This window comes from Phocoena sinus, chromosome 1, assembly GCF_008692025.1.
Source record: "Phocoena sinus isolate mPhoSin1 chromosome 1, mPhoSin1.pri, whole genome shotgun sequence".
Lineage (NCBI taxonomy): Eukaryota > Metazoa > Chordata > Mammalia > Artiodactyla > Phocoenidae > Phocoena > Phocoena sinus.
The window spans coordinates 109792266-109804443 of NC_045763.1; the positions used below are offsets into that span (position 1 = coordinate 109792266).

Genomic DNA, 12178 nt, shown 5'->3' on the forward strand with positions numbered 1-12178 from the left:
TGGCTTTGCTTTCCAGATCAATCACAGTGGACAGAAAAGCATGGTAGGCTCCTGCCTCTGCAGGGGCTGATGATCTAGCAGATGCATTATTCTGTTCACTTGGCTTTTATCCTGCACCCTTATTTAGCTTCCGCTCCCTTTGTTTTGGCTATTTATTGCTACTTGGCAGAAGCAAGGAGGGCAGAAGGAGCTCAAACGGGTGCATCTTTCTGGCTGTGACTCCGGTGAAGGGTATCAGGAAAAAGAGGTTTCAAAGTCTGGCCTGAAGTTATCTTTGGGTTTCACATTCTGTAGTGAGGGATTTAGGATGTACATTCCAATCGGGATTTCCAGTCCCGTGGGGGAACAAACACCAGCCCACATTCCTGAGACTCGGCAGCCTCTATGCTCCACTTGCCCAGTTCTCTGGTGGCAGGTTTCACTCAGTCCCAAAAGTCCTGCCTCAGCCCTTTGTTGGGCAGGAGGGAAGACCCTGGGCCCCTCTTCCACTCCAACGGGATCACATGGTCTCTCTCTGCTCCCTCCCCTCTCTTTCCCTGGAGTCCGCCTTTTTTCTGATGGTGGTAGTGATTGTTTCTAAGGTCACCCCGTCTCTCCTCCTGCCCTGGCCACCGTGCCAGGGGTCAGTGTCCTCTTTGGTGACAAAAGCCGCCCTAGATCTGGGCTCCCTGGGGAGGGAGATGGCTGGGCCTCACAGTTGGAGCCGCTGTCTCTCCAGGGTGTTGCTGCAGCCCCGCCCCCCGCTGGGCACACAAATGGGCTTTATTCAGCAAACAAAACCACCCCCTCCCAGGCCACACAGGCACGTGGACCCAGCCTCACCGTGGGAAGCCGGTGGTGACAGGCGCAGGAGAAGGAGATCGCTCCAAACAAATTCTCTTTGCCTCACTTCTCTTCCTTATTTTCCACACCCCACGTTCTGGTCCTTGACTTCCTCCCCTCCACCCGCACCCTGAGTCTCCCAGCTCCTTCTCGTTTACCTCTCTCCTAACTCTGCACTCTTCCTATTCCAGGGTGCTCACATTCTGCAGGGCGTGGGGAACGGGTCCTCCCACCATCTGCCCTACACCATCCAGGGAGTTGCTCCTCAGAGGAGAAGCCAGATGGGGAATAAGAACCCCTGAGGGAGCTGGATGGGACCCCAAAGGATCGGACCCCCAAACCCTCCGTTCCTGCCCCCGCCCATTCCAGTGTCTGTGTGAATAGCAGAGGAAGGAAGAGCTCACCCCAGCTGCGCTCCTGAGCCAGGGCCAGGGCCCCTGTGAAACCCACTGCGCTGCGCTCTGAGCAAGGCCATCCTGCATGCTTAATCGGCTATTTAAGGAGCTGTTCGCCAACAACCCAGACAGTCCCCACTCTCCACGTACACCCGTCCAGAGCCACCTTAAAAGCGGGAGGCAATTGTGAAGTAGCTGGCCAGCAAGTGGAGTGAAGACTGCAGAGGGAGATAAAAAAGAGAGGGCAGAAAGAGAGGCAGAGAGAGATTTATCCTGGGGACCCAGAAACTCACGGTACCCCACTGAAAACCAAATCCCCTGGAAGCCCGCAGAGGCACAAAGAAAGCAAGAGAAAAAGATAAATACACTCAACTCCAGGAAACTTCTCTTCTCTCTCTCCCACCCCTCCGCCTCTCTCTCTCCCCTCCTGTCTTCCCCTCTCTCCCTGCCCTAGTCCTCTAGTCCCCAAACTCCCAGTACCTTGTGTTTCTTCCAGGGATACCATGTTGTTCTTCACGCTCCTGCTAGAGGTGATTTGGACCCTGGCTGCCAACGGGGGTAGGTACATCTGGATGTCTGTGTGTGTGTCTGTGTGTGCTGATGTACACATGTTGCCATGCATGCTTAATGGAGGAGGAGGAGTGTAAGAGGAAGCCTAGGGCTAGAATAATAGGCTCGGGAAAAGACAGGACTGGGGAGGAGACCACTTTCCTTCTTTTTCTTTGCCATTCCAGCCTTGCTGTTAGTGGGGATGGGGGCAAACTAGCCTGGGTCAGGATGTGTACACACACTGCGGGAGTCACTTTGCAGGCTGCAAATTCTCTCTGGAGCTCCTTCCCCCACTGCCCTGGTCCCAGGCAACCCTCCTGGTCTTCTTTATTTACAAACTCATCCAATTAGGGAGCCAAAGAGGCCTGGAGTGAAAGGATAGAGGACTGATGGGGTGGGGGGAATACTCTTGCCTCCTGCCAAACTCACACCCTGATCCCTGACTATGAACTTCATGGCCAAAGTCCCCTCTCGGTTCTATGGGGCGACTAATTTCCCGGTTTTTCCTGAAAGCTGTAGCAGTAACAGTCAACACTCTTGGGCCCTTTACAATTTACGCAGGACTTTCAGGAACTCCCAGGAGAGGAGGAAGGACTCTTGGGGGGGGAACAGGCCGAGGTGCTCCAGGAATGTCCCCAGAACCCCTAGCCCTCATCTTTGTGATCCCTGTGTCTAGCACATAGCAGGTGTGTAATTAAAATTTGTTGGAAGAACAGGATGAGGGGGGTATCTAGAGGGCAGAAGGGGAACACAAAGAAGATGATGGTGAGGGGCACCCAGCCGAGGAGAGTTGTAGATTGCGCCTGAAGAGAAAGGAACAAATTGGGGAAAAGGAGGAAGAGATGTAAAACTACTGTGCTGAGGATTTGGTGGGAGGGGAGGGCAAGGCTCTCAGCCTGCCCAGAACCAGGGAATTCGAGTTGTTGAAGTGTCCCACTGAGCTGGTGAGTGAGAGGCTGCCTCCAGCCCTCCCTTGCGCTGCTTTTCAGAATTGTCTGAACGAAGGGATGGGCCAGGAGAAGAGCCCAACGATGAGATAAAGGATATCTTAGAAGTCTGAGGGGTTTGTTTAAGGGAATAAGAGAGAGAGAGAGAGAGAGAGAGAGACAGGGAGGAAGTTAGAATTTTTCTCCAAAGTTTCTAGCAGTTTGAATAATGCAGAGACAACCCGCAGGAAGGCCTCCCTTTCCCCTTGAAGCAGTTTGGCCCTGGGTGAGAGCTGGACCAGTAGACCCCCGACCTTTTAGCTGGAGACAGGACTGCACCAGAGCCTGGCATGTGACCCAGCTGGCAGTGCCCTTTTCCACACACAACGCTTCACTTTCATCCTGTCCCTGCCAGCCTGGCGGCCTGTGCCCACACATTACCCTCAACGTGGAGCGGACCCTGCCCGATTCCCACCTTCCCCAGCCATCTGGGAATCTAGGGAGCAGAGGTTCCTGGTGATGGGGAAAGTTTCCTTTAGAGTTCCTGGGACCAGAGGAGGAACTTAAATGTTAATTCACAGCTCAGTGCCTTCTTTCGTGCAATGCTTCCAAGCAAAGGAATAATGGCCCTCTCCCCTCAGCAGCACTGCCCGCCCACGCTGAACTCCTTGCCCCTCTCTTTGTTCCAGTCCCTTTCCTCCAAACCCTACACCATCACCTCAGCCCTATCTTCTAAGGGTTAGATTGGCTTGGCAGAGGCTGTAGAAAAGTGAGGGTTGGGTATTTTGCACATTTGGATCCAGGTTAATTTTAGTCTCCTGGCTTTATCTCTTTTCATTTCTCCTCCCCCTTTACTCAGCGAGCACAAGCACAGCCTGGCTGGTGATTTTAAATAGGCCCCCGCCTCGACCTTTCCACCGAGGTGTCCAGTTTCAGGGCTTCCTTTGGGAAGTGCTAGAGCAGAGGGAGGAGAAAGGGGGGCGGGGTGGAGGAGGGCCCTGCCCCAGGCTGCGCTGGCTGTAACTCAAATTATTCTGCCTTGCAGGTCAACACTGGACATATGACGGTGAGAGCAGAACCCAAGGCCTACCGACGCCCCTTTCCCACTGGGACCTCTTCACCTGGCGGGAAGACTTAGCCACGTGGGTTGGGAGGTTTCCTCCAGCTTCTCACCCTGGCTCCTTCCTTCCCCGACTCCCCATGCCTCAGCTTTCACATATATGATTCCTAGACACTGTTATAACAATCAAATCCCACACACCCTGATTCAGCAGAAAAGCCAGTTATGTCCTCAGTCAATCTGTGCGGGAGTGAGGGAGCTGGAGTGGAAAGGGAACTGGGTGGGGAAAGGCGCCATAAGCTTAGCTGCCAATTCTCCCCCTGGCTCTCTTTCTATCCTGATGGATCCTACCCCCACCTGAATCTGGAATTGGGACACAGCTTGAGGTCAGGGGTGAGGAAGAGGTCGGCAGGACAGTTTGTGACCCTGGCAGAGGTGGAACCCGATTCCTTTGCGTTTCTGATTAATAACTTAAACCGAATTCCAGAGTCAACGCAAGGTCCAGTGCGAAAGCAAGAAGTGAATGATGGAAAGTCAGTAGATCTGAATCTTAAGGCCACCTGATAGGGAGTTCCCAAGAAGACCCTACCTCTCTAGGACCATTTCATTTCCCCAGTTTTCCTGCTCCTACTCAAATCCCACCTTTCTGGGTATGCGGGCTTTCTATCCATCCCCTCTTCCTCTCATTTAGCTTTCTTGTCTTCCAACAAGAGGACAAGTAAAAGCAACTGCTCCCCGTTCATCAGGAGAGCTGGGGAATCATCACTGCCTCTGCGTAGGTGAAGGGACTGCAGCAGCAAGTCCAGCAGGGGCTCCTTGCTCACCCAGCCCCGCACACCTAGGGGCTTCATCTGGGGTGGAGAGAAGTGCATTTCTGCCTCCACACGGGTAAAGCTGGGTGAAGGGTTGCTGAAGGGTGGTTAGGGGCTGGAAGACAGGACAGATGTCTGTGGTAACCCCCACCAGGTCCACATGGTCAAGACCACTGGCCAGCCTCTTACCCTGAGTGTGGAAGCAACGCCCAGTCCCCCATCAACATTCAGACAGGCAGTGTGACTTTTAACCCTGAGTTGCTACCTCTGCAGCCCCATGGATATGAACAGCCTGGCACCGAGCCTTTGGACCTGCACAATAATGGCCACACAGGTAAAAAGACCAGGTCTCCAAGGAGATATAAGCTCCAGTTCCAATCTTAGGAGTCAGAAGTGAAGAAGCATTCTCCTAACTTCTAAATTCTCAGAAGGTTTCATCTATAAATTTGGAGACATGAGAATGGGGATCAGGCTCCTGTAGCCAAAGGTGGGCACTGAATGTGTATGATCAAGCTTTATGGGTGGGTTAGCATCATAGCATTGACTAGATCTTTACTAGAAAAGCAGTGGCTAGGACTTCCAGCCAGTGGTCCAGTGGTTCAAACTCCAAGCTCCCACTGCAAGGGGGCACGGGTTTGATCCCTGGTCAGGGAACTAAGATCCCACATGCCACACGCAGGGTGCGGCCAAAAAGAAAAAAGAAAAGCAGTGGCCTATGGGAAGAAGTGGGTGATGTGCAGGGAGACAGAAAAGGCCGGCCAAATCTCCCCAAAGTGGTGGCAACCCAGGGGTGGGAACATATCCACATTCGTCCACCAACCCTAACTCGCTCTCTTTCCCTCACAGTGCAACTCTCTCTGCCCCCTACCCTGTATCTGGAAGGACTTCCCCGAAAATACGTAGCTGCCCAGCTCCACCTGCACTGGGGTCAGAAAGGATCCCCGGGGGGGTCAGAGCACCAGATCAATGGCGAAGCCACAGCTGCAGAGGTACCAGGGAGCAAAGCCTCGATTAGGACACAGTGGTAGGCACTGTCGGTGCCAGGGGGAAAGGAAGGATCTGGAAACTGGGAAAAGTCATACTTGGGGGAAAAGGACAAGCTTTGTGGGACAGATTTAGGGCGTGCTAGAGGTGGTGGTGGTGGCTAGGATAAAAGCTTTTGGGAGGGGGTGGTGGAGAAACATTAAATGATTCAATTCCCTCTCCCCTCCCTCAGCTCCACATCGTACATTATGATTCTGATTCCTACGAAAGCTTAAGTGAGGCTGCTCAGAGGCCTCAGGGCCTGGCTGTCTTGGGCATCCTCATTGAGGTCAGTGGCCCCCAATCCCTCCTTGGTCTCTCTCCACTTCCTCTGTATCCCTCAGTCCTATTCTGCCCATGTCTGTTGCTGGTCGCCCTCCCAAGACAAGTCAGCAACCCATTCTGACTATTTATCCTATACACAAATGTCTTACTCCAAACATGGACTCATCCCGAACTCTCTCACCCTTTCCTCCCCATACAGGTGGGTGAGACTAAGAATCCAGCTTATGAACACATTCTGAGTCACTTGCATGAAATCAGGCATAAAGGTGAGCCCTAAAAATCTATCTTAAGACAAAGTAACATTAATTAGGCTTCAGGGAAATTTCTCAAAAAGGCCTGAGAGGCCTGGAACGAGGCAGTGAGTTGGGGCCGGAGTAGGTAGGGTGTTCGCTTCTAGGAGCCCTGTCTAGGTAAGCGAGGGTGCAGTGAGAGGGAGATGAGTCCTAGTCTGTTCTTGCCCAGATCAGAAGACCTCAGTGCCTCCCTTCAACCTGAGAGAGTTGTTCCCGCCACTGCTGGCACAGTACTTCCGTTACAATGGCTCGCTCACCACACCGCCCTGCTACCAGAGTGTGCTCTGGACAGTCTTCAGTCGAAGGGCCCAGATTTCAACAGGACAGGTGAGTGGTGGAGAGGTGAGACAGCAGACATAGTTGTAACCTCAAACCCTTTCCCACTCCCGAGAGCGAGTGCCACTTGTCCCTTAATCCCACTCTTCTACTTCTCAGCTGGAAAAGCTTCAAGAGACACTGTTCTCCACGGAAGAGGAGCCCTCTAAGCTCCTGGTACAGAACTACCGAGCCCCCCAGCCTCTCAATCAGCGAACGGTCTTTGCTTCGTTCATCCAAGGTAACTGTACAGGGCTCGGAAAACGAGACGGGAAACTGGGGGACTCAATGGCAGGAACTAGGGAACCCCTGGGAAGGAATAGAAGGCTAACACGGGAAGGGATTTCCAGGACTTGCTTGGACTGGGAACCACGCCCCAACCCCGAGTACTGGCATGGTGTGCTACTCCCAACTGGGGTGGGGATCTAGTCTCACTGACCCAAGTTTTCTTACCTTACAGTGGGATCCTTGTATACCACAGGTAAGACAGGCCTACCCATGTATCAAGGGGTGGAGTGCAGGGTAGGGTTCTCCTCAGTGAGTTAGGGAAAAGCTCAATATCTATGTTAGTCTTAGGCTGACACCTTCCATCTTTCTCTCTCCCAGGTGAAATGCTGAGTCTGGGAGTGGGAATCCTGGTTGGCTGTCTCTGCCTTCTGCTGGCTATTTATTTCATTGCTAGAAAGATTCGGTGAGTTCCTATTCTCCATTCCTCCAGTCCTTTCTTTGGCGTTGAAAAGCATTCGCCTACTCCACCTCGAATCTGTTTCGCCTAGGACATTAGCCATTTCCACGAACCATTCTCCCTTTCAGGAAGAAGAGACTGGGAAACCGGAAAAGTGTGGTCTTCACCTCAGCACGAGCCACCGAGGCATAGACTCCTTCCCGGTCACCACAGATGGCTTCCCCTCGCCTATCAGGGAGCTTCTAAAGTGGGGTGCTGGGACTGGCCAGAAAATACTGTAGGAGTAGGCTGACATCCCTCCTTCCTCCAGACAGCCCCTACACAGAGGTATGGACAGGCTCTCATTCAAGGAAGAACAGAACCTTCAGCCTCTCAAAACATGTAGATAAGGACAGCCCTATGTTGACAATGCAGAGGGTGAACTGTGTTTAGTTGTAGGGGAAGCTGGGGATGTGCCCCAAAGTCCCCCACCCCCTCATCTTTGTATCCCTGTCCCGAGATATAGTACAAGATCTCCCCTTAGGAAAAAGGGTTGCTGCTGCTATGTTTTTTTCCCTCAATATATTAGGAAATTAAATTTGCCGACTCCGCCTCTGGCCTTACTTTGGGGGCTCTTGAGAATGGGAGAATTCCTTAATGCCTCTGATGGCAGAGGTAGGCAAAGGGTATGGAAAAGGAAGAATGGGTGAGTAACTCCTTCTACCCCAATCCTGGAGAAGGGGAGATCCACTGCTGGAAAATGCTTAACCCAGAGCTTCTGACATGTTAGACCCCCAGCCCAGATTTCTGCCCTTGTATCAAAGCTATGCTTGGAGGGAACCAGAGGTTGCCAGGTTAGGAGGGAGGTTGGAAAAGAGACATGAGAGGGCAGAAACCTCAATCAACATGTTATCCCCTCCTTTTAAAGCCAAGTTCCCCCACAATTATAAAGTCCTTTTTATTGGTCAAAATCACAATCACCTTGATTAAAAGGATGGGATATGCCATCCTCAGCAGAAAATGATACAGTTTATAGAAAACCTCCCCGCCCCCCCCACATCCCCCAATTAAAAACTAGAAAAAAATCTGCCCTCCTTCCCTGCGATGTTACGGTAGGCTGACTTCCCCAGTGGCACTGCAGCTCTGGAGTGGGCCAGCTCCCCGCAGCACCCTCCAGTTCACCTTGGGGAGAGGAGGGATGCTGGTGGTCAAGGAGGTTGAAACATTAGTTCCAGTAATACCAGTTCCCAAACATGCACTTCCTTCCTTTCCCCCAAAGCCTGGGACCAAGGGGAAAGCTGGATAGATATAAGCCCAGCCATAAGGAGCAATTTGAGGAGGGAAAATATAGTCCAAGGAGGTTAGGAGAAGAATTAACACATACTTCCTCCCTCCTCCCGCTTCAAAAGAAAAAGGCAATTTGGGGGTCTTTATCACACCAGAAACGGTTCCCCTCAGACCTGAGAAAAAGACTTAAGATATCCAGTCTGGGGAGGGGGTACTGGGAAACTCAGAGCTCATCTACCCTTGAACCTCCAATTGACTTCATCTCCACAGCAATGGCTAAACTAGGTCCCTTTTCTTGGCAACCTGCACTGTCCAGAACAGGAGATGGAGAAATACAGGGCGAGGAATCAGGAGGGCACCCCAGGCCCAGGGGTCCCCCCCAAGGTTCCCTCAGTCCTCGGGTGGGATGCGCAGGGCAGAATACACCATCACCCGACTGTCCTCCTGCCGTCGGCCTGCAGAGGGGAATGGGGGTGAGTCTTGGGCAGGGTGAGAGCAGAGCACTGACACATGGGGAGTCCTGGACAACAAGGGGGGGGGTCCCCAGATGGTGGGGATAAGTGCAGATTCAAACCCACCAGTCACTGACTGGCTGAACCCAGACTGCTCCTGGTAAAGCCTAGAGACTAAAGGTCATGAGTGGACAAAGCAAAACCCTGAAGGTGGTGGAATAGACCGACGAGGAGACAGAGAATGGTGGGCAATGGACCCGGGCTAGGGCTGGGCTCAGTCACGGGCAGTGGGCAGGCAGGTGGGATCTGTCAGGCGATCAGTCCAGGTAGTCAGTCCTTACACGAGAGACTGCGCTGGATACTTCGGAAGGACCCTCCAGCTGTGATGAAGGCCCAGAGCCCCATGGAAACAGTGACTGCATAGATGGGCAGCAGGCTGGCCTCGTACCAGGGGTTCAGGAATGTCTGGGAATGGGGGAAAGAGTAGAAAAGAGGTTAGATTCTTCCTCTAATCCCCATATTCTCTTTGTGCCTTTGACCCAAATCTCCCCCAGATATCTCACTCGAATCTCCCAGTCCTTCAGAACACCAATATCATCACGGTTAAGGGCATTTGTGATTTTTCAGCCCCCTCAGAGGTTTCTGCCACTCCTGCTCACCTCAGGCCATCTGCATTAGTTTGACTAATCCATTCAAACTCCTCCCTAGAGCATCCCCAGAGCAGGTTATACAATTGATGCTGAGGTGAGAGACGTCTAAAGACTCACCTTTCTGCCTCCTCCCAAGGTAAGTTTTTAAATGTTAAGAAGTGAGAATATATTTCCCCTCCATCCCACTCACCATTAAGTTCTTTTCTCTCTAACTCAGGCCCCTGTCCCCAACTCACCAGTCCCGATGTCAGTAGGTGACTCCCAACCACCAGGCCCAAAGCCCAGTACCGTCTCCTCTCACAGGCATCAAAGAACACAACTCCCCAAAAGGTATGGAGCAGGATAATGGCTGCTGTCAGAAAGGCTGCAGGGAGGGAGATGGGGATGAGATACATCCCTCATCTTCTCCCAGCCTCCTGAGATGTTGAGCCAAAGAAGTCTCCCAGGGAAGGCCAATAAATCAAATCAGGGTCAGGGATGAATGGGGCATGGAGGCAAGAAAGAAAGTGGACCTTACCTGAAGTCAAGAAGTAATAGGGTGAATCTCCATGGATCCCAACCACACCTGGCCCAAGAGCATCGGCCAAGATATTGATAACAGAGAAGACACCACTGATGATACCGAAGGAAAGACCAGAAACTGCGGGGGGAGGGAGGGCTTCATCAATGTCAAAAATCACTATAGCCTTATTACCAGTGATCCCTCCCCATTCCCAGTCACAGTTCCCCCACACCTACTCTCCCTCCAGACCACCTCTCCTTGGAAGTCAGGTATGAAGAAAAACAAGAAGCCGCTTAGGACATGTGGATGTTCAGAGACTTCCCTGGGAGAGAGGAGTGTCCAACTCCCTCCTCCAGTCCCTCTCCCTTGGCTCACCATAGGCCATCTGGCGGATGGAGATGGGTGATCTTCCGTCCTCACTCAGCGATGCTAACCCCTCATCTGCCTTCCTGGGGTGGGGTGGGTGGGATAGGGGAAACATGAGGGAGGGCAGGAATCGCCTTCCCCTCTAATATCTTCCCTTAGTACCTCCTCGTTCAAACCACCACCCACGGCTGCCCCACTTATAGTTCAGTCTTCTGCCCTTCTCCCCTCCAGACCACCCCAACTCCTTACTTAAGCAGCTTGTAGTAGGCAAAGCGGAACACCTCCTGTAGAAGGACAGAGACTGCAGCACCAAAAATCAGGAGGCCATACTGGAGTCGGGCATCCGACCGGTCGGTCACATGGACCAAGATGAACCAGACCACAGAGGCCAAGAGCAGGGAGACCAGCCAGAAAAATGCCCTGAGGAAAGACAAAGGCAATCAGACAAGCAAGAGTAGGCGGCAACCAGGGAAATCAAAGAGGGTAACCAACCAAGGCTGCAGCATAAAAAGTGGAAGTTAGACTTCCGGATTGTCCAGGGAGACAGGGAGGAGATAGGATAGGTGTCTCCACCAAGGGAGTTTGTAGGGATCTGAACACAGGGAAAGGGTAAGAAATCTGATTAAAGAGTCTTCAGAGTGATGAGAGCCAGAGTGTAGGAGGACAGGAGGGCGAGGTATCCATTCCTGGATACTCCCTTAAGGCCGGCCGAGGTCAGCACAGCCCCCTTCCAAGTCTTCGCCTTGGGCCTTCTCGGACGTCGCAGGAGGAGTATAGGAGGAATCTGTGCGATCTCTGGAAGGCGGAAACCAACTGCGGGAAAGGGTGAATCACCCAGATCCCTGACTCGACCCTCTCCAATCTTCACCTCCGACTTGTCTCCCCCTCTCAGGCTCCCAGGCTCGCCCCAGTTCCTCCAGCCCCTTTCGGATCTCTCTCTTCGGCGTCCTCCCGCGTCTCCCCAACCCCTTAACTCACCCGGCGACCAAGATGATGACGCGAAGCGGGTCTCCTGCCACAGTGATCAAGAAAAGCGCAAAGGCCGGGCCGAAAGCGACGAAAGTGCATCCGAAAAACACTGCGGCCCCCATGGCTGCGCTGCTGGGGGCGAGGTGGGGGCCCGGCCAAGAGAGGCGAAGGGATGAAGCACGCCAGCCAGGGAGTCCGCGTGGGGTGGCGACGCGACCCCGTGAGGGGCGCGGTGCAATGTCACCCCGGACCCCCGGGAAGGCGGGGACACCGAAACCCCAGATACAGGTCGGCACGACTTCCTCTACGGAAGCCGAGGAGGGGACAAACCCCTGCCGCGTCCCCATGGCCACCTCCCATCTAATCCCCACCCCCTGGAGGCCAATGGAGAACTCGCGGGGGCGGAGCTGCGGAGGCGGGGGCGTGGCTTCACGACTTGCTGGGAGTTGTAGTCCTGCCCTCCTCCTGGACCTCGGCCCTGGGAGTGGCTCCAAACTGTTAAACCAGTGGGCTGGGCCCGAGCCCAGTTTCCTGGTTCGGTTCGACTTTGGTCGCTGTTCCCTTTCGGTATTTTATGGGGCAGGGTGGTAGCAATCCTACGCTTCTTGAAGAGCTGCAGAGGGGGGAAAATCCTGTTGGAACCTAAAGGACAAATACAAAGAAAGCACAGGATAGAGGGTGCAGGGAGATAGGGACGGGTATTGTTCTTACTTGAATGAGAGGAAATGAGCTAGAGCTACTGCCTAAGAGATGAAGGTTACACTTAAAAGTAGGAGCTCTTTGAACAGGCTAGTATAGGAAGCATGCA

The 12178-nt window shown here is 53.1% G+C and overlaps 2 protein-coding genes across 2 annotated transcripts; one reads left to right on the forward strand and one right to left on the reverse strand.

Annotated features, from left to right (window-relative positions):
- Positions 1–882: 882 nt before the first annotated feature.
- Positions 883–7754, forward strand: CA14 (carbonic anhydrase 14). The gene is made up of 11 exons (XM_032653552.1): positions 883–1775; positions 3738–3758; positions 4719–4898; positions 5411–5553; positions 5781–5876; positions 6072–6138; positions 6335–6492; positions 6601–6721; positions 6941–6961; positions 7087–7171; positions 7294–7754. The coding sequence occupies exons 1-11, from the start codon at positions 1721–1723 to the stop codon at positions 7355–7357; spliced, it is 1011 nt and encodes a 336-aa protein (XP_032509443.1). The 5' UTR covers positions 883–1720; the 3' UTR covers positions 7358–7754.
- A 329-nt stretch (positions 7755–8083) lies between these two features.
- APH1A (aph-1 homolog A, gamma-secretase subunit) lies at positions 8084–11727 on the reverse strand. Its single transcript, XM_032606821.1, has 7 exons — positions 11380–11727; positions 10651–10821; positions 10411–10484; positions 10051–10173; positions 9770–9897; positions 9225–9348; positions 8084–8886 (listed from the first exon to the last, which is right to left on the reverse strand). The coding sequence occupies exons 1-7, from the start codon at positions 11715–11717 to the stop codon at positions 8822–8824; spliced, it is 1023 nt and encodes a 340-aa protein (XP_032462712.1). The 5' UTR covers positions 11718–11727; the 3' UTR covers positions 8084–8821.
- Positions 11728–12178: the final 451 nt, after the last annotated feature.